Source organism: Leucopleurus acutus, assembly GCF_964270905.1.
Source record: "Leucopleurus acutus genome assembly, chromosome: 11".
In the NCBI taxonomy this organism is placed as follows: Eukaryota; Metazoa; Chordata; class Mammalia; order Artiodactyla; family Delphinidae; genus Leucopleurus; species Leucopleurus acutus.
Window position 1 is genome coordinate 11,826,342 of NC_139152.1, and position 25,003 is coordinate 11,851,344.

At 36.7% G+C, this 25,003-nt stretch overlaps 1 protein-coding gene across 4 annotated transcripts in view; it reads left to right on the forward strand.

Annotated features, from left to right (window-relative positions):
• ATF7IP (activating transcription factor 7 interacting protein) overlaps positions 1 to 25,003 on the forward strand; it is a 128,072-nt gene that overhangs the window by 76,118 nt on the left and 26,951 nt on the right. For all 4 annotated transcript variants that reach the window (XM_082850490.1, XM_082850489.1, XM_082850491.1 and 1 more), the window contains exons 6-8: positions 2,693 to 2,758; positions 23,042 to 23,115; positions 23,667 to 23,755. In XM_082850490.1, coding sequence (XP_082706616.1) covers positions 2,693 to 2,758; positions 23,042 to 23,115; positions 23,667 to 23,755 — 229 coding nt within the window. The remainder of the gene's footprint in view (positions 1 to 2,692; positions 2,759 to 23,041; positions 23,116 to 23,666; positions 23,756 to 25,003) is intronic.

Consider the following 25,003-nt stretch of genomic DNA (forward strand, 5'->3'; position numbering starts at 1 on the left):
TAGGAAGACTTGATTCCTCTCAAATCACTATGCAAATTCAGGATACTCAATATTTCAACTGGATTTTTTATGGAAAAACTGTCAACACACTCTGGAATCCAATGTTCCATTGGTTATGATTTATAAAATGCCATTTTAAGTAGTTTTAACTGAAAATAGCTTTTTCAGTTTTTTCTTTCAGTCTCTCCTCCCACTCGCCTCCCTCAATGAGTAAATCTGTGGCTGCCTAATCCACGAGAGAATTTTGAATAATGAATACCATGTGTCTGTTTATTCACTAGCGTTTTTGAGTGCTAACATTTGTTATTAGGCAAACGATATACGATTACTTTTTTTTTTCCCCACACAGAATTATTTCCTGAGATATTCCTTGGTAAATAACAAAGAAATTCTTGGTTTGCATAGTTTGCTAAACAAGGCCCCAGTGTGTCTGAATCCCAACAATTTATGCAACTTTTATTTAAACAGGTACCATTGTGCCATTATACAAGAAATGATAGATATGCCTAAGATACCAAGAGCAAATGAAATAGTAGTAATCAAAGATATAGTAATAGAATATTACCTCCTTCACTAAAAAAATGACTTGTTTATAGAGTTTTTTAAAAGATTTCACAGAATACTTGCCAGAAAAAGAGACCCAATCTTAGACATATTATGACAGATATTTTGAATTATCATTAAAAAATCGTAGTTTCCCTAGATTAAAACAACACAAAAAGTCTGCTCTTTGATTTCTTTTTTATGATATTAAATGGCAGAAGAAAGCATGTCTGTGTCTAAATTTTGTTATTTTTTTCCTCTGCCAGTAGTTTAAATTTTGAAGTGATAAAAAAATTTTTTAAGAAATATTTGAATATACTATAGATGTATATGACATGAAATTGAAGCTCTCTTTACACTGCCTGCCAATCATAGCCTCTAGAGGTAACCACCATTAGCTTTGGTGTTTATTCTTCTAGACCTTTCCCCATATATAACATATACAAAATAATGTTTTAAATTTGCTTTCTTTTTTAAGGGCAAATAATAATAGTATACATATTATGCAATTTATAGAATACCTACTAGATAGCCTGCCAAAAGAAGAAATGAAAGACATTCTTGTATAAGTTGGAGTACAGAAAACACTTTCTCATATACCTTTCTTGAAAAAATTACTTGAAATATTTTAGTTACAGGAAGGTAAATCCATATTAAGAATTTTAAAAATTGTGCTGTACATGTCCTTGGGTGTTAATAATATGCATAAATAATTAAGTCCTGAGGAAAATCTTCACCTTGGGAGTCATAGGTAATTGATTGCCTAGCCCATATCGGTGGACTTGAATACTTCTTAAGTTTTGGGGTCTTCTTTAGAAGTGACTATTTTGGGAAAAAAGGGCTTAAAAGTAAATAATATTTTCTTTTTATGATATGATTGTATTGGCTAATTGAAATTATCTGGAAGAGCACTTCCTTAGGCAGGCCTCATGAACGCACTCAGAAGTTTAAAATTCTTAAAAATATATTTATTGTAAAATGACAGCAACAGCCACAAGAAAAACAATTGAGTATCATAGCAATGCCTTGGTAAAAGACTTAAAAGAAATAAATACAAAGAAAATATTCATGTGGTGATGGGGTAATTTTTCTATTTTTTTCCTTTCTGCCTCTGGTATTAAATTTTTATGAATATGTATGTGGGCAAAATATGTGATCAGGCAGTGTTTAATAAGCAGTACAAATGATTAATAAAATAATCTCACTGACAAATGTTAACACTAAGAAGGTAACATTTTTGTCAGTTTTTTAAAGGTTAACACAATATGAAATTAAATACTTCAAAGAGGGCTTCCCTGGTGGCGCAGTGGTTGAGGGTCCGCCTGCCGATGCAGGGGACACGGGTTCGTGCCCCGGTCCGGGAGGATCCCACGTGCCGTGGAGAGGCTGGGCCCGTGAGCCATGGCCGCTGAGCCTGCACGTCCGGAGCCTGTGCCCCGCGACGGGAGAGGCCACAACAGTGAGAGACCCGCGTACCGCAAAAAAAAAAAAAAATACTTCAAAGAGTAACATCATGTGAACATTTATATACATTGCTATTGAAAGTGTAAATTAACAAAGCCTGTCTGAAAAGCATTTAGATAGGAGCCTTAAAAATATACTCTGTCTCAGGAATTCCACCTCTGTGAATGTAGCTTAAGTAAGTAATCTGAAAGAACAAAATTATTAATTGCATGTTATTTGACTACAGCAGTTAGTTAAGAAACAATTGAACACATCCAGTAGGAAAGAGACTGTATAACTAATGATTCAATATATCATACATATACTCATATGTACTATCAGTAAGGGATTTATAGATATGCTTACTATACACTTCTCAGTGAGAAAATTAAGTGTGGTTACAACTGTGTTAAAAAATAACAAACGCAAGCACACATATTCAGAAATATACTGGTTTGTGAGCAAACAACCACAGTTCAAGGAGGAAAAAAGCCAATCTTACAAAATTAAGAGTGTTTACGTTTTTGTTATGATTTTCTGTATTTTTCAGATATATGTTTTACAGTCAACTTGCCTTATTTCCTTTGCTGTTAGCCATCTTCTGAGGATCCTATTACCTGTGGGTTTCTTGTTATGTATGCATGCATGGGTTTCTTTTTAATACTATAATGCCATTTGATTTCCGTCTCATTTTTGCTCTTTTTAGGCCAAGATAGCCAGGTTAACCAAACGCTTTGGAGCAGCCAAAGAAGATCTTAAGAAAAGACAAGAAGTAAGAATTTCTATTCTTGCATAATTAATATTTAGCCTTAAGTGGTAATATTAGGAAGTGCTGATTTAGGAGGAAACTCTTTATTACAGGTCGGAAATTTGCTTTCATACTGTGCACTTCCTGCATGTTGTTTCCAGAGCTGCTACTCTAGAACTAATTATTAACCGTTTCTAATCCTCACTGTCTTCATACATCAGTACATATTAATCTGTTTATATAAGGCATTCTTGAAATTGCATTTTCTATCCATCTTTAAAATTGTGTTTTGGGGATTTGCCTTACCTTGTTTCTCTTTTTACATACAGGCATGCCTTGGAGATATTGCAGGTTCAGTTCCAGATCACTGCAGTAAAGCGATTATTGCAATAAAGCGAGTCACAAATTTGTAAAAACTTTTTTCGTTAAAAAAAAAGAAGTTATGTTTACGCTACACTATAGTCTATTAAGTGAGCAATGGCATTGTGTCTAAAAAGACAATGTGCATACCTAATTAAGAAATACAAAACAAAAAACAATGAGAGTAATGTCAAAGATCACTGATCACAGATTACCATAGCAATATGATAATAATATAAAATATTGAAATATTGCAAGAATTACCAAAAAATGTGACACAGAGATGCAAAGTGAGGAAATACTGTTGGAAAAATGGTACCTATAGACTTGCTTGATGCACGTTGGCATAAACCTTCAATTTATAAAAAATGCAGTATCTGCGAAGTGCAATAAAACAAGGTATGCCTGTATTTGCCAGTATCCTAGTCTAGACTATTATTTCCTCCAAAATGTTTTAGTATACACTGCCTCAAGTAGCCTGGTTCTCCTCTTCCTTTTTTCCCCCATGTAGTTTAGTCCAAGTGTCATAGCATAGCACACAAACTAGTCTGTAGTCACACTTTTGCTTTTGTTGTTTCCTTAGTTATTCAGTAATATGTATTTTTAGTATAGCACTTGTACATTGCACTATTGTTTTTAGTTGAATTTCTTTCTTTTCCTCCTCTTTTCTTTTTTTTAATCATTTGAGCAAGTTACATTTCTTTGTGTCTTGATATCTTCATTGCCTGGGACATAGTAATTGCCAATAATAATTATTTCAGTAGTAGTCATTATTACTGTAGGATTTTTCTGTCTTGAATCATTTTCATATCTTCTTTACTTGACTTTTTAAAACAAAATTTACTTTGAAATAATGATAGATACATAGGAAGTTGCAGCAATAATACGTAGACTCCTATGAACCCTTCACTCAGCTTCCCCCAATGGTGAAATCTTCTATAATTGTAGTACAATATCAAAACCAAGAAATTGTTACAATTCTATTAAATAGTTTTGTAGACCATACCAGTTTCCACCAGTTTTTACACGAATTAATTGTGTGTGTGTGTGTGTGTGTGTTTCTACACAGTTTGATTTCATGTATAGATTTATATAACCCGCCACCACCTTCAAGATACAGAACTGTTCCCTCACCATAAAGGGACTCCCTCATGCTGTTCTTTTATAGTTTCAACCTTGCTTTAACCCTACCCTCACTCCCTGTACCCTGGCAACTACTAATCTGTTCTGCATCTCTGTATTCTTTTTTTTTTTTTCCCCAGCACCACTTATTGAAGAGGCTGTCTCTTCTCCATTGTATATTCTTGCCTCCTTTATCAAAGATAAGGTGACCGTATGTGCATGGGTTTATCTCTCTTCTATTGTTTTTTTTTTTTTTTTTTTGCGGTACGCGGGCCTCTCACCGTTGTGGCCTCTCCCATTGCGGAGCACAGGCTCCGGACGCGCAGGCTCAGTGGCCATGGCTCACGGGCGCAGCCGCTCCGCGGCATGTGGGATCTTCCTGGACTGGGGCACGAACCCGTGTCCCCTGCATCGACAGGAGGACGCTCAACCACTGCGCCACCAGGGAAGCCCAACTGATAGTTTTTATCTTTGTTTACACAGGCTATTCTCATCAAACCCTCATTTGGCCACAGCCAAAGATTTTTTAATTATGGTCGTCTTCGATGATGTAATTAATTCTCTGATTTTAAACTCCACTTTCTCGGCTTTGTTTTTTTGTCACAGTATAAAAACTAAGCTGTTTTATTTCTTATATTAGAAAATTGGTATAAATCTTTGTTTAACCTTTATTTGCTATGCATCAACCAAATATAGGAGTTTGAAATTTTTCCATTGTTTTGTGCAATATGAATTTCCATTTTTTCCTTTCATCCTGTGTCTGAACTAAGCAGTGCTGCCCACCGTGTACTTTCCAGTGTTTATGCATATCAAATTTGTTCTCATATCTACTTTCCAAGTCTTGTTTGTTTAGTTAAAGAAGACAGGCAGAGACCTTAAGGAATAAAAATGAAAATATTACAATCCATGAAAAGTTTGTCTTGAAGGGCTACAACTGGTATGGAAACAAGGACAAATACTGTGTAATTCCTAAAGATTGGAAAAGATTAATTTGGACAGTTAGTATATGTGGCACTTGAAGGAAATGTTAAGGTGTAGTATTCAGTTTTTCAAATTTTGTTCCTTCCTTCTTTAGTTTGTGAACAAGGCCAATTTTAAATTTCAAAACTTGGACATCTTTCTAACTCATTCTTGTTAATGTTTTCTTCTTGTGAGAGAGATGTGTAGAAATTTCAAAGATTTTGTTCTTTCGTGTTTAATTCCCTTTAATTATGGTATCCACTGTACTTTTACATCTGTATCTTGCTGTTTTAAAAATAAGACATGTAGAAAGAATGTTTAGAACTTTATCCTGAAAATAACTAAACAAACAATGGCACTTCAGATGCTTTTCTTCTATTTAGATTTGTTCCTTGGTCCTTTGATATTAACCAGTTAATAGTGAACCCCACTATTCAGGTTTGTCTTAAAACATTTTCTATTAATTTCGGAAAGAATAGAAAATCCTCATAGGCAGTTTGCTATTACGACCACACGCATAATCTAATCTATTTTACTCCTCTATGACTGATATCTTTAACTTTCATCCTTTCTACTTTTTTACTGCAAAATAAATATCAAGATATTTCTCATCCTTTATCTATGAAAATCAATGACATAATTGATTCTCAAACAAATTTTAGATTGAATCTAAATCCTACATTTCAATTTTTTATTAAAAAATATTTTAAATTCTTTTTACTTTAATTATGATAGATATAGTTAACATAAAATTTACCTTTTTTTTTGGTTGTTGTTGTTCTTTTTTTTTTATTTTTGTGGTACGTGGGCCCCTCACTGCTGCGGCCTCTCCCGTTGCGGAGCACAGGCTCCGGATGTGCAGGCTCAGCAGCCATGGCTCACGGGCCCAGCCGCTCCGCAGCACATGGGATCCTTCCGGACCAGGGCACGAACCCGCGTCCCCTGCATCGGCAGGCGGACTCCCAACCACTGCGCCACCAGGGAAGTCCAAAATTTACCATTTTAAATTCTAAAACTCAGTAGTGTTACCTTTGTTAGCATTGTTGTGTAACAGATCTCTAGAAATTTTTCATCTTGCAAAACTGAAACTGTACCCATAGAACCCATTTCCCCTCCCTTTTAACCCCTGGAAACTATTGTTCTACTTTGTTTCCATGATTTTGACTACTCTAGATATCTCATAAGTGCAGTCATACAGTATTTGTTGTTTTGTGACTACCTTATTTCACAAAACATTATGTCCTCAAGGTTCATCTGTGTTACAGCATGTGACAGGATTTCCTTTTTTAAGGCTGAATAATACTCCATTGTATGTATATACCACATTTTCTTTTTCCATTTATGTATTGATGGATATTTGGGCTGCTTTCAACTCCTGGCTCTTATGAATAATGCTGCAGTGAACATTGGTGTGACCTCTTTGACTTCTTTGAGATCAAAGTCTTGGATGTATATACCCAGAAGTGAACTTGCTGGGGCATATGGTAATTCTGTGATTATTTTTTTGAGGAGCCTCCAGACTCTTCTTTAGCAGCCACACCACTTTACATTCCTATCAGCAGGACACAAGGGTTCCCATTTCTGTACATTCTTGTCAGCACTTGCTTTTTTTCTGTTTTGTGTTAGTGACCACCCTAATGCATGCGAGGCTGTATCTCAGTGTGGTTTTGATTTGTATTTCTCTGATTAGTGATGCTGAGCATCTTTTCACATGCTTGTTGGTCATTTTGCATATTTTCTTTGGAGAAATGTTTATTCAGGGCCTTTGGCCATTTTAAAATCTGGTTACTTGTATTTTAGTTGTTAAGTTGTAGGAGTTCTTTATATGTTCTGGACATTAACGCCTTACCAGATACATGATTTGCAGTTATTTTCTCCCATTCCATAGGTTTCCTTTTCACTCTGTTGATTGTTTCCTTTCATGTGCAGAAAATTTGGTTTGACGTAATCTTCTTTGTCTTTTCATGCTTTTGTTGCCTTTGCTTTGATCCAAGAAATCGTTGCCAAATCCACTGTCATGAAGCTTCCCCCTGTGCTTTCTGTTAGGAATTTCATAGTTTTAGGTTTTACATTTAGGTCTCTAATCCATTTGGAATAAATTCTTGTATATGGTTTAATGGCCTAACTTCATTCTTTTGCATTTGGATATCCAGTTTTCACACCATTTGTTAAAAGACTGTCATTTCCCCATTGTGTAGCCTTGGCACCCTTGTAGAACATCATTTGAGTGTATACATAAGAGTTTATTTCTGGGATCTCTATTCTGTTTCACAGGTTTATGTGTCTGTCTATATTCCAGCACCAAACTGTTTTGATTACTGTAGCCTTTTAAAATCAGAAGGTATGAAGCCTTCAGCGTTGTTCTTTTTTCAGATTGTTTTGTCAATTCAGGGTTTCTTGAGATTCCATATGAATTTTAGGATGCTTTTTCCTACTTCTGCAAAAAATGACAGGGATTTTGGTTGGCATTGCATTGAAACTTTTGACCACTTTGGAAAGGATGGACATTTTAACAATATTAAGTCTTTCAATCACCATGAATATGTCTTTCCGTTTATTTGTGTCTTTTATTTCTTTCAACAAGGTTTTGTAGTTTTCAGTGTAAAGGTCTTTTACTGTCTTGGTTAAGTTTGCTCCTAAATATTTTATTCTTTCTAGTGATATTGTAATGGGATTATTGTCTTAGTTTCTTTCTCAGATTGCTCATCGTTTGTATATAGATGTACGTTGGATTTCTTTTTTGTTGTTGAGGTATAGTTGATTTATAATATTATATAACTCTCAGGTGTACAACATAGTGATTCACAATTTTGAAAAGTTATACTCCCTTTATAGTTGTTATGAAATATTGGCTGTATTCCCTGAGCTGTACAGTATATCCTTGTAGCTTATTTATTTTATACATAATAGTTTGTGCCTTTTAATCTCCTATCCCTATCTTGCCCCTCTCCCACTTCCTCTCCTCACTGGTATCCACTAGTTTGTTCTCTGTATCTATGAGTCTGTTTCTTTTTTGTTATATTCACTAATTTGTCTTAGCTTTTACATTCCACATGTAACTGATTTTTCGTGTTGATTTTCTATCCTGTAGCATTGCTGAATTCATTTATTAGTTCAGACTTTTTCGTGTGTGTGTGTGTGGCTTCTTTAGGGTTATCTAAATATAAGATGTCATCTGTGAACAGTGATACTTTTACTCCTTTCGATTTGGCTGCCTTTTATTTATTTTTCTTGCTTAATTGCTCTTGTGAGGCCCTTCCAGTGCCATGTTGAAGAAATTGGTGAGAGCGTGCAAACTTACCTTGTTCCTTATCTTAGAGGGAAAGCTTTCAGTTATTCACCATTGAGTATGATATTAGCTATGGGCTTTTGACATATGGTCTTTTTAATATTGAGGTAGTTTCCTAACTTGTCGAGTGTTTTTATCATGAGAAGGTGTTGAATTTTGTCAAATGCTTTTTCTGCAACAGTTGAGAAGATCATGTGGGGTTTTTTCCCTTTATTCTTTTGATGTGGAGTATTACGTTGATTGTTTTTCATATGTTGAGCTATCCTTGTATTCCAGGGATAAATCCTACTTTGCCATGTTGTGTAATTCTTTTTAATGTGCTGATGAATTTTATATGCTAGCATTTTGTTGAGAATTTTTGTATATATGTTTATCAGGGATATTAGCCTGTAATTTTCTTTTATTTTGGTGTCTTTGGCTTTGGTATCTGGATGATGTGGGCTTCATAAACTGAGTTTGGGAGTGTTCCCTCCACTTCAGTTTTCTGGAAGAGTTGAGAAGGGCTGTTGTTGATTTTCTTTAAATGTCTCGTAAATTCTCCAGTGAAGCCATCTGGTACTTGACTTTTTTGGTTGTTAGGATGTTTTTGATTACTGATTCAGTCTCTGTACTTGTTTAGGTCTGTTCAAGTTAATTTCTTCTTGATTCGGTCTTAGTAGGTTGCATATTTCTAGGAAGTTATCCATTTCTTCTAGATTATCCAATTTGTTGCCACAGTGGTGTCTTATGATCCTTCTCTTTCCGTGACATCAGTTATAATGCCTCCTGTTTCATATATGATTTTGTTTATTTATGCCTTCTTTCTTTTTTCTTTGGTAATCTAGATAAGGTTTTACCAATTAAAAATTTTTTTCTATTTATTTTGTATTGTCTATGTCATTTATTTCTGCTGTAATCTTTATTGTTTCCTTCCTTCTTATAACTTGGAGTTTAGTTTGTTTTTTTCTTTTCTAGTTCCTTGAGGTGTAAAGTTAGGCCGTTGATTTGAGGGTTGTTGTTTTGTTTTTTTTTTTTTTGTAAGCATTTACGACCACAAACTTTTCTCTTAGTACTACTTTTGCTGCATCAATTTTCCCATAAATTTAGTATGTTGTGTTTTTGTTTATATATATCTCAGATATTCTCTAGTATCCATTGTGATTTCTTATTTTACTCACTGGATTTTTAAAAGTTTTCCACATATTTGTGACTTTTTTCCATTTTCCTTATGATGTTGATTTCAAGTTTTATTCCATTGTGATTCACAAAGATATTTGGTATGGTTTTCATTGTTTTAAATGTGTTCGGGCTTGTTTTGTGACCTAATATATGATCTATACTGGAGAAAGTTCTGTGTGTGCTTGAGAAGAATGTGTGTTGGGTGAAAATTTCTACATTTGTTTGATCTTTAGTCTTGTTCATTTCTAGGGATTCCTTACTGATTTTCTGTCTGGAACATCTATCCATTATATAAAATGATGTTCTGAAGACTCCTGCTATTATGGTGTTTCTGGTTTTCTGTAAAAAAACCCAATTTTTACATCCTATATTTGGAGGCATAGATGATATGTCCATATATATTTATAAATGTTATATCTGGTCAGTTGACTTTTCATTATGTAGTGTCCTTCTTTGTCTCTTGTAATAGTTTTTGATTTCAAATGCATTTTATCTTAAATACATATGGTCACCTCTACTTTGTTTTGCTTACCATTTGAATGGAATATCTTTTTCCTTACTTTTACTTTCAGCCTGTTTGTGTCTTTAGACCTAAAGTGTTCCTCTTGTTGATAGCATATAGCAGGATCTTGGCTTTTTTTGTTTTTGTTGTTGTTTTATTGAATCCATTAAGCCAGGGTATATCTTTCTATGGAGAATTTAATCCATTTGGACTTAAAGTAATTATTGTAGGGACAAACTTATTATTGCCATTTTGTTGAATATTTTCTGTTTGTCTTGGAGCTGTTTTGTCTGTCTTCAGTTTTTTCTTACTTCCTGTGTGTTTTGTTTATTTTCTAATTAGTTAGTAGTGTCAGTGCTTTAATTCATTTCTCATTTTTTTGTGTATCTTCTATAGGTATTTTCTCTGTCGTTACCATGGGGATTACATAAAATATTTTAAGTTTACACCTATTTTAAACTAGTAACAACTTCAGTCACATGTTTCCTCCCACTACTTTATGTTATTGATATCATACATAATATCTTTTTGTATTGTGTATACTTTTTTTTTTTTTTGCGGTACGCAGGCCTCTCACCGCTGTGGCCTCTCCCGCCACGGAGCACAGGCTCCGGACGCGCAGGCTCAGTGGCCATGGCTCACGGGCCCAGCCACTCTGCGGCATGTGGGATCTTCCCAGACCAGGGCACGAACCCATGTCCCCTGCATTGGCAGGCGGACTCTCAACCACTGCGCCACCAGGGAAGCCCTGTATTGTGTATACTTTAACGTAGATTTACAATTATATTTTATACTTAAATTCTGTACCAGAATTATATGATTTTTGCACCAACTTTACAGTAATGCAGGATTCTGCATTTTTTTGTGTATTTACCTTTACCAGAGAATTTCATATTTTCATTTGCTTTCAAGTTGCTGTCGTGTCCTTTCTTTTTTTTTCTTCAGTAAACATTTAATCTTCTTTCCTACAGCATTTGTGAACATAATTTATGAACTATAACATATATACACACATATATACACGTGTATACACACATAGATATATATAATATATATTAGCTTGATGAACTTTTACCAAATAAACATACCAATATTACTATCACTGAGGTTAAAAACTACATTATTACAACCCTATAAACTTCCCCATTGCTCTCTCCCAGTCATTACCCTTTCCCGAAAGGTAACCTGTTCTGTCTTTATGTAAGATTTATGTCAGTGGATTCATAGAGCTTTTAATCTTTTGTGCCTGGATTCTGTCTTTCAACATTATGCTTTTCAGATTTTTATGTGTTGTTTTGAATAGCTGTAGTTAATTCTTTTTTAGTCTGAATAACACAATTTATTTATCCTGTTTGCTGTTGAGGGACATATGTACTGTTTTCAGTTTCTGGCTATTTCACATAATGTGCCATGAGCATCTGTGCAAGTGTCTGGTGCTCACAAGCACGTATTTCTGTGAGCTGTATAACTTGAAGTGGAAATGCTGGGTCAAAGGATGTGCCTATCTTCAGACTGAGTGGATAATGACAAACTTTTCCAGAGTGGTTGCACAGTTTGCATCCATACCAGCAATGCTGGAGAGTTTTCATTATTCTGTATCCCCACAAATACGTGCTATTGTCTGTTTTGGAACAGCAACAACAAATAGCCAATATAATGGTGTGTAATGATATACCACTGTGGTTTTAAAGTGAATTTTCCTAATCACTAATGATGTTGAATAGTATTTATCATGGTCTGAGTGTGGGTTGGAAGAAGAATTTCCAGAAACGAAGTATTTTAGAAAAGAGTGAGTTTCTTGAGAACAAAGAGCAGAGCTAGTGAGGGGTGCTGCAAATACAGCGGGCCGAGCTGCTGATAGATCAGGGAGAGCTGATCCTCTTTGTGAGCTAGTAGCCAACTCTTATAGCCTCAGGACAAAGAAAATTCCTGCTGGCAAGATGGCATTAGGTCATTCTTGTCAGGATGCTCTGAGGTTACTACATGGTGATTATTTTGCTTAATACGGAGTCGGGGGGCTGTCTGGTTTAGATTAGGAGAGCCCATGGCAACAGTTGCAGTGGGGGCTTGGTTAATTCTGGAATTTTTGTCCTGTGTCCTTGATACAGGGTGTCCTTGACGTAGGGCTCAGCAGTATTTCATAAGTTTATCAGTTATTCAGATGTCCTCTTTTATGCCTTTTGTCAATTATTTAAAACTGGTTGCAGAATGTAAAATGGATGGCTAGTGGGAAGCTACAGCACAGGGAGATCAGCTTCATGCTCCGCGATGACCTAGAGGGGTGGGACAGGGAGGGTGGGAGGGAGACGCGAGAGGGAGGGGACATGGGGACAAATGCATACGCATACCTGACTCACTTAGCTGCACAGCAGAATCCAACACAATACTGCAAAGCAACCACACTCCAACAAAGATACAAAAAAATAAAACTGGTTGCTGTTTTTTCTTATTGATTTACAGTGGTGCTTTGTATATTTGAAATATAAGTCCTTTGTCTAATATATGGCTTACAAACATCTTCTACTTTTCACTCCTAAAGTTGTCTTTTGATAAACAGAATAATGTAGTCTTTATGATCTTTCCTTCTATGCTTATTACTCTTTGTGTTCTGTTTAAGAAAGGTTATAAAGATATGTCTTATGCTATCATCTAGGCACCTTATATTTTTACCTTCCACATTTGGATCTAATCTATCTGGAATTAACGTGTGTGTGTGTGTGTGTATCCTATGTGATAGAGATTAAGATTCATATTTTAAAATATGGATGTCTCATTCACCCAAGAAATACTTAATGTAAAGATCATACTTTCCCATCACTCTACCAATGTCATTGTTCTTCAGGATTGCTGTGACTATTGTAGAGCCCTTGAATTTTCATATCAATTTTAGAATCACCTTGTCATTTTCCATTAAAAAATTTCAGGAGAACTTTGAATGGGATTGTATGAGATCTATAGGTCAATATGGAGGAAAATTGACATCTTTGCAACACTGAGTCTTTCATTACTTAATTAGGAAATTTCTCTCTACATCTTTAGTTTCTCTCAGTAATGCTTTTTTGCTTTCTATATTGAGTTTTGAACATCTTTGATTAGATTTATTTCTTTGTATTCATTTTCTGGGTATAAGTACCATTTAAAACTAGTGTCATGTTAAAAAGTTTCATTTTCAAATTCTTTTTGAATGATATGTAAAAATACAATTTGTTTTGGTATCTCAATGCTTTTGCTAAATTCACTTATTAATTCTAATAGATCACATATATTCTTTTAGGTTTCTGTATTATGATGTCACCTGTGTCATCTTCCATTCCATTTTTTTTTCTTTTTACATCTTTATTGGAGTATAATTGCTTCACAATGGTGTGCTAGCCTCTGCTGTACAACAAAGTGAATCAGCCACACATACACACACGTTCCCACATCTCCTCCCTCTTGCGTCTCCCTCCCTCCCACCCTCCCCATCCCACCTCTCCAGGCGGTCACAAAGCACCGAGCTGATCTCCCTGTGCTATGCGGCTGCTTCCCACTAGCTATCTACCTTACGTTTGGTAGTGTATATATGTCCATGCCTCTCTCTCTCCTTGTCACAGCTTACCCTTCCCCCTCCCCATATCCTCAGGTCCATTCTCTAGTAGGTTTGTGTCTTTGTTCCTGCCTTACCCCTAGGTTCTTCATAACATTTTTTTCTTAAATTCCATACATATGTGTTAGCATACGGTATTTGTCTTTCTCTTTCTGACTTACTTCACTCTGTATGACAGACTCTAGGTCTATCCACCTCACTACAAATAGCTCAATTTCGTTTCTTTTTATGGCTGAGTAATATTCCATTGTACATATGTGCCACATCTTCTTTATCCATTTATCCGATGATGGACACTTAGGTTGTTTCCATCTCCGGGCTATTGTAAATAGAGCTGCAATGAACATTTTGGTACATGACTCTTTTTGAATTATGGTTTTCTCAGGGTATATGCCCAGTAGTGGGATTACTCAGTCATATGGTAGTTCTATTTGTACTTTTTTAAGGAACCTCCATACTCTTCTCCACAGTGGCTGTATCAATTTACATTCCCACCAGCAGTGCAAGAGGGTTCCCTTTTCTCCACACCCTCTTCAGCATTTATTGTTTCTAGATTTTTTGATGATGGCCATTCTGACTGGTGTGAGATGATATCTCATTGTAGTTTTGATTTGCATTTCTCTACTGATTAATGATGTTGAGCATTCTTTCATGTGTTTGTTGGCAGTCTGTATATCTTCTTTGGAGAAATGTCTACTTAGGCCTTCTGCCCATTTTTGGATTGGGTTGTTTGGTTTTTTGTTATTGAGCTGCATGAGCTGCTTATAAATTTTGGAGATTAATCCTTTGTCAGTTGCTTCATTTGCAAATATTTTCTCCCATTCTGAGGGTTGTCTTCTGGTCTTGTTTATGGTTTCCTTTGCTGTGCAAAAGCTTTAAAGTTTCATTAGGTCCCATTTGTTTATTTTTGTTTTTATTTCCATTTCTCTAGGAGGCAGGTCAAAAAGAATCTCGCTGTGATTTATGTCATAGAGTGTTCTGCCTATGTTTTCCTCTAAGAGTTTGATAGTTTCTGGCCTTACATTTAGGTCTTTAATCCATTTTGAGCTTATTTTTGTATATGGTGTTAGGGAGTGATCTAATCGCATACTTTTACATGTACATGTCCAGTTTTCACAGCACCACTTATTGAAGAGGCTGTCCTTTCTCCACTGTACATTCCTGCCTCCTTTATCAAAGATAAGGTGACCATATGTGTGTGGGTTTATCTCTGGGCTTTCTATCCTGTTCCATTGATCTATGTTTCTGTTTTTGTGCCAGTACCATACTGTTTTGATTACTATAGCTTTGTAGTATAGTCTGAAGTCAGGGAGCCTGATTCCTCCAGCACCGTTTTTCATTCTCAAGATTGCTTTGGCTGTTTGGGGTCTTTTGTGTTTCCATACAAACTGTGAAATTTTTTGTTGTAGTTCTGTGAAAAATGCCAGTCGTAGTTTGATAGGGATTGCATTGAATCTGTAGATTGCTTTGGGTAATAGAGTCATTTTCACAATGTTGATTCTTCCAATCCAAGAACATGGTATATCTCTCCATCTATTTGTATCATCTTTAATTTCTTTCATCAGTGTCTTATAATTTTCGGCATACAGGTCTTTTGTCTCTTTAGCTAGGTTTATTCCTAGATATTTTATTCTTTTTGTTGCAGTGGTAAATGGGAGTGTTTTCTTGAGTAGACTGTCAGATTTTTCATCATTAGTGTATAGGAATGCCAGAGATTTCTGTGTATTAATTTTGTATCCTGCTACTTTACCAAATTCATTGATTAGCTCTAGTAGTTTTCTGGTAGCATCTTTAGGATTCTCTATGTATAGTATCATGTCATCTGCAAACAGTGACAGCTTTACTTCTTCTTTTCCAATTTGGATTCCTTTTCTTCTCTGATTGCTGTCGCTAAAACTTCCAAAACTATGTTGAATAAGAGTGGTGAGAGTGGGCAACCTTGTCTTGTTCCTGATCTTAGTGGAAATGCTTTCAGTTTTTCACCATTGAGGACGATGTTGGCTGTGGGTTTGTCATATATGGCCTTTATTATGTTGAGGAAAGTTCCCTCAATGCCTACTTTCTTCAGGGTTTTTATCATAAATGGGTGTTGAATTTTGTCGAAAGCTTTCTCTGCATCTATAGAGATGATAATATGGTTTTTCTCCTTCAGTTTGCTAATATGGTGTATCACGTTGATTAATTTGCGTATATTGAAGAATCCTTGCATTCCTGGAATAAACCCCACTTGATCATGGTGTATGATCCGTTTAATGTGCTGTTGGATTCTGTTTGCTAGTATTTTGTTGAGAATTTTTGCATCTATGTTCATCAGTGATATTGGCCTGTAGTTTTCTTTCTTTGTGACATCCTTGTCTGGTTTTGGTATCAAGGTGATGGTGTCCTCGTAGAATGAGTTTGGGAGTGTTCCTCCCTCTGCTATATTTTGGAAGAGTTTGAGAAGGATAGGTGTTAGCTCTTCTCTAAATGTTTGATAGAATTCGCCTGTGAAGCCATCTGGTCCTGGGCTTTTGTTTGTTGGAAGAGTTTTAATCACAGTTTCAATTTCAGTGTTTGTGATTGGTCTGTTCATATTTTCTATTTCTTCCTGATTCAGTCTTGGCAGGGTGTGCATTTCTAAGAATTTGTCCATTTCTTCCAGGTTGTCCATTTTATTGGCATAGAGTTGCTTGTAGTAATCTCTCATGATCTTTTGTATTTCTGCAGTGTCAGTTGTTACTTCTCCCTTTTCATTTCTAATTCTATTGATTTGAGTCTTCCCCCTTTTTTTCTTGATGAGTCTGGCTAATGGTTTATCAATTTTGTTTATCTTCTCAAAGAACCAGCTTTTAGTTTTATTGATCTTTGCTATCATTTCCTTCATTTCTTTTTCATTTATTTCTGATCTGGTTTTTATGATTTCTTTCCTTCTGCTAACTTTGGGGTTTTTTTGTTCTTCTTTCTCTAATTGCTTTAGGTGCAAGGTTAGGTTGTTTATTCGAGATGTTTCCTGTTTTGTAAGGTAGGATTGTATTGCTATAAAGTTCCCTCTTAGAACTGCTTTTGCTGCATCCCATAGATTTTGGGTCGTCGTGTCTCCATTGTCATTTGTTTCTAGGTATTTTTTGATTTCCTCTTTGATTTCTTCAGTGATCACGTCGTTATTAAGTACTGTATTGTTTAGCCTCCATGTGTTTGTATTTTTTACAGATGTTTTCTTGTAATTGATATCTAGTCTCATAGCACTGTGGTTGGAAAAGATACTTGATACAACTTCAATTTTCTTAAATTTACCAAGGCTTGATTTGTGACCCAAGATATGATCTATCCTGGAGAATGTTCCATGAGCACTTGAGAAAATGTGTATTCTGTTGTGTTTGGATGGAATGTCCTATAAATATCAATTAAGTCCATCTTGTTTAATGTATCATTTAAAGCTTGTGTCTCCTTATTTATTTTCATTTTGGATGATCTGCCCATTGGTGAAAGTGGGGTGTTGAAGTCCCCTACTATGAATGCGTTGCTGTCGATTTCCCCTTTTATGGCTGTTAGTATTTGCCTTATGTATTGAGGAGCTCCTAAGATGGGTGCATAAATATTTAGAATTGTTATATCTTCTTGGATCGATCCCTTGATCATTATGTAGTGTCCTTCTTTGTCTCTTCTAATAGTCTTTATTTTAAAGTCTATTTTGTCTGATATGAGAATTGCTACTCCAGCTTTCTTTTGGTTTCCATTTGCATGAAATATCTTTTTCCATCCCCTCACTTTCAGTCTGTATGTGTCTCTAGGTCTGAAGTGGGTCTCTTGTAGACAGCATATATATGGGTCTTGTTTTTGTATCCATTCAGCCAATCTGTGTCTTTTGGTGGGAGCATTTAGTCCATTTATATTTAAGGTAATTATCGATATGTATGTTCCCATTTCCACTTTCTTAATTGTTTTGGGTTCGTTATTGTAGGTCTTTTCCTTCTCTTGTGTTTCTTGCCTAGAGAAGTTCCTTTAGCAGTTGTTGTAAAGCTGGTTTAGTGGTGCTGAACTCTCTCAGCTTTTGCTTGTCTGTAAAGGTTTTAATTTCTCCATCAAATCTGAATGAGATCCTTGCTGGGTAGAGTAATCTTGGTTGCAGGTTTTTCCCTTTCATCACTTTAAATGTGTCCTGCCAGTCCCTTCTAGCTTGCAGAGTTTCTGCTGAAAGGTCAGCTGTTAACCTTATGGGAATTCCCTTGTGTGTTATTTGTTGTTTTTCCCTTGCTGCTTTTAGTATGTTTTCTTTGTATTTAATTTTTGGCAGTTTGATTAATATGTGTCTTGGCGTATTTCTCCTTGGATTTATCCTGTATGGGACTCTCTCTGCTTCCTGGACTTGACTATTTCCTTTCTCATATTAGGGAAGTTTTCAACTATAATCTCTTCAAATATTTTCTCAGTCCTTTTCTTTTTCTCTTCTTCTTCTGGAACCCCTATAATTCAAATGTTGGTGCGTTTGATGTTGTCCCAGAGGTCTCTGAGACTGTCCTCAGTTCTTTTCATTCTTTTTTCTTTATTCTGCTCTGCAGTAGTTATTTCCACTATTTTAACTTCCAGGTCACTTATCCGTTCTTCTGCCTCAGTTATTCTGCTATTGATCCCATCTAGAGTATTTTTCATTTCATTTATTGTGCTGTTCATCGTTGTTTGTTTCATCTTTAATTCTTCTAGGTCCGTGTTAAATGTTTCTTGCATTTTGTCTATTCTATTTCCAAGATTTGGGATCATCTTTACTATCATTATTCTGAATTCTTTTTCAGGTAGACTGCCTGTTTCCTCTTCATTTGTTAGGTCTGGTGGGTTTTTATGTTGCTCCTTCAACTGCTGTGTGTTTTTCTGTCTTCTCATTTTGCTTATCTTACTGTGTTTGGGGTCTCCTTTTTGCAGGCTGCAGGTTCGTAGTTCCCGTTGTTTTTGGTGTCTGTCCCCAGCGGCTAAGGTTGGTTCAATGGGTTGTGTAGTCTTCCTGGTGGAGGGGACTAGTGCCTGTGTTGTGCTGGATGAGGCTGGATCTTGTCTTTCTGGTGGGCAGGTCTCCGTCTGGTGGTGTGCTTTGGGGTGTCTGTGGACTTATTATGATTTTAGGCAGCCTCTCTGCTAATGGGTGGGGTTGTGTTCCTGTCTTGCTAGTTGTCTGGCATAGGATGTCCAGCACTGTAGCTTGCTGGTCATTGAGTGAAGCTGGGTGCTGGTGTTGAGATGGAGATCTCTGGGAGATTTTCACCGTTCGCTATTATGTGGAGCTGGGAGGTCTCTTGTGGACCAGTGTCCTGAAGTTGTCTCTCCCACCTCAGAGGCACAGCACTGACTCCTGGCTGTAGCACCAAGAGCCTTTCATCCACACGGCTCAGAATAAAAGGGAGAAAAAGTAGAAAGAAAGAATTAGTAGAAGTAGAAAGAGAGAAAGAAAGAAAGAAAGAAAAAATGCAGGGAGCGAGGGAGGGAGGAAGGAAGGAAGAAAGGAGGGAAGGAAGGAAAAAAAGAATGGAGATAAAGTAAAATAAAATAAAGTAAGATAAAATATAATAAAGTTATTAAAATAAAAAACTACTTATTAAGAGAAAAAAATTTAAAAAACAAACAAAAAAAACGGATGGATAGAACCCTAGGACAAATGGTGGAAGGAAAGCTATACAGACAAAATCTCACCCAGAAGCATACACATACACACTCACAAAAAGAGGAAAAGGGGAAAAAATCATAAATCTTGCTCTCCAAGCCCACCTCCTCAATTTGGGATGATTCGTTGTCTATTCATGTATTCCACAGAGGCAGGTACATCAAGCTGATTGTGGAGCTTTAATCCACTGCATCTGAGGCTGCTGGGAGAGATTTCCCTTTCTCTTCTTTGTTCGCACAGCTCCCAGGGGCTCAGCTTTGGATTTGGCCCTGCCTCTGCACGTAGGTCACCAGAGGGCGTCTGTTCTTCACTCAGACAGGACGGGGTTAAAGGAGCCGCTGATTCGGGGGCTGTGGCTCACTCAGGCCGGGGGGAGGGAGGGGTACGGATGCCGGGTGAGCATGCGGCAGCAGAGGCCGCATGACATTGCACCAGCCTGAGGCGCGCCGTGCGTTCTCCCGGAGGAGTTGACCCTGGATCCCGGGACCCCGGCAGTGGCGGGCTGCACAGGCTCCCCGGAAAGGGGGTATGTATGGATAGTAGGAGTTGTTCCACGTGTAGATGTATTTCTGGTGCATCTGTGGCGAGGAAGGTGATCTCCGCGTCTTACTCTTCCGCCATCTTCCCGGAATCCTCCAAGTGTCCTTTCATTTCTACCTAAGGACTCCTTTTAGCGTTTCTTGTATGGTGGATTTAGTGGTGATGAATGCCATCAGGTTTTTATTTACTGGGACAATCTTAATTTTGCCTTCATTTTTGAATGATAGTTTTGCTGGTTATGGTATTCTTGCTTGGCAGTTTTTTTCTTTCAGCACTTTGAGTATGTCATTCCACTCCCTTGCGGCCTGCTAGGTTTGTGCTGAGAAAACCATTGATAATCTTATGGGAGCTGCCTTAAATGTGATGGGTCGTTTTTCTCTTGCTACTTTTAAAATCTTTGTGACTTTTGACAGCTTGACTATAATGTTTCTTAGTGTAGGTCTCTGAGTTAATTCCAGTTGGAAGCTTTTCACCTTCTTGAATTTGTCAGTTTTTTACCTCAAATTTGGGAAGTTTCTGCCCATTATTTAAGTAGGCTTTCTGCCCACTTTCTTTCTTCTCATTCTTGGTCTCCCAAATTTGTATATTTGTCCATTTGATGGTGTCTAATAAATCCCTTAGTCTGTCTTTACATTTTTCGTTCTTTTTTCTATTTGGTGGTCTAACTCAATAATTTCAAGTGACTTGTCTTCAGCTTTGCTGATTCTTTATTCTACTTGATAGTCTTTTTTTTGTTTTGTTTTGTTTTGCGGTATGTGGGCCTCTCATTGTTGTGGCCTCTCCCGTTGCAGAGCACAGGCTCCGGATGCGCAGGCTCAGCGGCCATGGCTCACGGGCCTAGCCGCTCCGCGGCATGTGGGATCTTCCTGGACCGGGGCACGAACCTGTGTCCCCTGCATCGGCAGGCGGACTCTCAACCACTGCGCCTCCAGGGAAGCCCTACAGTCTGGTTTTGATCCCCTCTCTTAAAGGTTTCGATTCAGTTATTGTACTCTTCAGCTTCAGAATTTATTGGTTCTATTATAAAGTTTCTTTTTCTTCTTGCATTGTTTTCCTGATTTCATTTCATTTTCTGTCCTTATCTCATTGAGCATCTTAATGTTAGTCATTTTGAATTCTCTGTTGGGTAGTTCATAGATCTGTTTCTTCAGTTTGTGGAATTTTATTTCTTTGATTGATCCATATTTCCCTGTTTTTTTGTATGCCTGGTTCTCTTTTGTTGAAATTAGGGCATTTGAAAAAATAACCTCCCCATCTTTTTGGAATATCTGTATACAGATGAAGACCTTTACTAGTCAGTCTGGGTAGATACTCTGGTGTCCTCTCAAACCTATTTTTAAAGATGCATTTTCTTGGAGCTTGTGCATGTATCTTTCATCTGAAGAGGTTTATCTCTTTCTACTTGGGAACTTCCCATCCCTCACCTGGTATCTGCTTTCCATATTGCAGTCTTGTGCTGCTTTAGCAAGCCATGACTGGAGTTACCCCTGTTTTCTGTCTGTGTTACTGCGATTTTTCTGGTTTGGTACCAAGCCAAGGGGTTCACGTTTGTTCTCATCTAGTCCCCAGACATCCAGCTTGTGCTGCTTTATCCAAGTCAGGTGAGACTGAAGCCAGTGCCTTATTAGTACCCCAGAAAGCCAGAATATTGCCTGCAAATTCCACTCTTCTCTTTCCTTCCCAAAGGAGAGGACAGTTGTTGGGAAGTCTTTCTTAATTGCACCACACTGTGCGAGGAAGGGGATGGAGCATGGTGGGTAGGAGCAGCAGACTTTCCTACCCACTACCATATGTCTCCTGGGGCTTGCTTTCACTTGGGGTTCTATAATCTCTCAACAGGTTTCTGGACTTCTTACCAGTGAAATTTGTTCTTATATTGCTAAATCATTGTCCTCATGAGGTAAGGAGGGCATAGGATTTCCAGTTCTGCCGTCTTGCTGATGTCACCGCACTGTAGTGTTTAAGGTCCTCCCTCTGATGACTCTAAGCCCTGTTATACCTATTTATTATGCTTATACTGCTCCTTTTTTGTTTTCCCTGCAATGTTGTTTACCTTCATTTTAACTATTTTGAGTGTGCTAATTACTCAAAGACTTGTTAGAGGATGCATTTCTTTCCCCTAAAATTTTTAAACTTTTTCGAGTAATACTACAGTGTTACTTTCATTTGCTTTTCTATTTATTTCAAATGTTTTTGCATCCACAGCCAGGTTAGAAGAGTTTATCTTAATTCTTTATCTTTTGTCTCCTCTACACAGATAACTAGTACAACACTATACTGTTTGGTTAAAATCATCCTTTTATCCTATAAAAAGCAGCAAGATATATTTTTGTTGAGAAGAGTGATTAGTGGCATCTGCTTGATGTGATCCTAAGCACTTACCACCTTTTGTTTAGTATTATATGTATTATTATACTTAATTAACTCTTGAGTGGAGTTATTTATTTTTCTCAATTTAAGAAATAAATGATGATAGTGTCATTAATGATGGAGGCCCAAATAATGGTGATTAGCATATAAATATTAGAATTCTCTTTCTATATTCCCTGTTTTGGGGAGCCGAAAAGGGTTAAATTAGTTTGTTCTGAAGTTTAGAATTGGGACATCTTTTTATGAAATTGTAAGTCACATAGTGGCAAGTATTTATTTTTTAAGCAAAAATTGTAAAAATAATTTTGATTTGTGACCTAGGATACCACTTAATTGGCAATCAATTACTTCTGGGGAAAAATAAATACTTACCTTGTTGAGTTTCTGCCTGTAATCGTGCCTGATCTGCCTGATATATAGTAGGCATTCACTAGATATTTATTGAATGAGTGTCTAATTATTCTTTAGATTCATATTAATGTTTACTGAACCGTTAGAACATATAAGCTACTTTCATATTCTCTATTTTATTTACTCATATCAAAAACTGAGGTTTAAGAATTATTCTATTCACTTTTCATATGATAAGCAGTTGTGTCATCTTAGACTAAGTAATTTGTGTAAGGGGTTTAACAAGTGGCAATGCCAAGATTTAAATTTTTTTCTCAGTAAGATTTTCCACTATATTAGAGAAATAACAGATAACATATTGACAAGGCATTTAAAGGTCTCATTTTAAAAGATCCCTTGTGAACTGGGTTTTATTTTACCTTGGTATTTTTCTCCCCCAGAATCCACCAAACCCACCTGTATCACCAGGAAAGTCTGTAGTTGATGGCGGCAGCAATAACAGTGTGCCCTACAGGTGAGAATTCTAAACAGTCTATTTATCAAGTTTTTAATTAAGAGAACAAGGTTCTGATTTTCTTTGCAGAAAAATCTTGGAACGTGATTCTGTGTATTTATGTAGAGGTAAGCGTTGGGTACAGTGGGTTAAGTATATTTGCTTCCTTTTTGCTTTGTTGTAACTGTTCACCTATGTATATTGATTTTGCTAATTTATTATAAGGCTTTCTTTAACCACTTGTGTTAAATAGTATTAAGTAATTGAGAAATGCTTTCGTCAGGGGTGATAAAATCTAATGTGTGCAGATATTCGGACCTACATTTGGTTCTCAGGTTCAAGTATTGAAGACATAGAATATAGAAGGAAGACTCTCCCCTAATGCTGTAGACCCCAGCATTCCAAAGTCTTTGCGCCAGCTTTGCTTCACTGCCTTCACTCTCAGTTTAATGCTTTAATATCCAAGTCTAGCCACCCTTTTTTCCAAGGGGCCACTGCTTTCTCTATACATAAATAGATATTCCCTAGAATGGCATATCAAGTGACCATTTGTGTGTATATATATTTCATAGAAATGCAAACACAGTGAGACAGATGTTGGAGTCCAAAAGAAATATAAGCGAGAGCACACCGCCATCCTTTCAAACCCCTGTGAATACAGGTAATATTCTTAACACTGAAATACATTTTCTTAGGAATTGAAGGTTTTGGTTCTCTTTTCTTACGTTCTTTTGAGGTTGAAATGGACTAAGAAACTGAGCACAGTTATGTAAAACTGAGTGCTAAGCACAAAGTTTATTTAAAAATCAGGATCGCAGATATGCATGAAAATACAGAAATTCAGATCTCTACTCTAGTGGTTCTCAAACCTTTGGGTCTTCACATCCCCTTATAATCTTAAAAATTATTAAGAATCCAAAGAGCTTTGTTTATGTGGGTGTACTAATTGATATTTACTATGGTGAAAATTAAAACATAAAATTTTTTAATGTTTATTTATTCACTTTAAAATGATTACAAACCTATATTATGAACCATAAGTAACATGTTTTGATGAAAAGTAGCTCTTTTCCAAGCTTTAAAAAAATTAGCAAAAAGAGTGTTATTGTGTTAAATTTTTACAAATCTCTTTTATACCTCACTTAAAACATTAAGATGGCTGAAGATACCTGGATTCTCATATCTGCATCTGCATGCAATCTGTTGCAATTTGTTGTTATAGTTGAAATATGTGAAGAAAATTCAGCCTCATACCAATATGTAGTTGGAAAAGGCCTAGCCCTTTTAGTGAGTTGTGGATATTCTTCTTTGATACAGCAAGTAGTAGTTTCTTACAGGTTAGTTGCAAAGTGGAATCAGAAACCACACCAATAAACTTTTCTAAATTTTTCATTAAAATTCATTTGTCTGTCTTGTACTTGGATGGATCTTTTACTAATATCATTGATCATTTGGAAAATACTCACTGAGTTTTCTGAGTATTCCAAATGTTGACACATTTCATTAATAAAATTTTTTTTAAATCATATTTATTTATTTCACTATCAGTTCTTCTCAGACAAGTCTTTTTTTTTTTTTTTTTTTTTTCTTTTTTTGCGGTACGCGGGCCTCTCACTGTTGTGGCCTCTCCCGTTGTGGAGCACAGGCTCCGGACGTGCAGGCTCAGCAGCCATGGCTCACGGGCCCAGCCGCTCCGCGGCATGTGGGATCTTCCCGGACTGGGGCACGAACCCGTGTCCTCTGCATCGGCAGGCGGACTCTCAACCACTGCGCCACCAGGGAAGCCCTCTCAGACAAGTCTTTAAAGATTTGGGAAGCTGTCATGCCCTCAGTGGCAGGTAGACGTATTTTCCAAAGTTCTAATCTTTTTTTTTCTTTCTTTTCGTGGTACGCGGGCCTCTCACTGTTG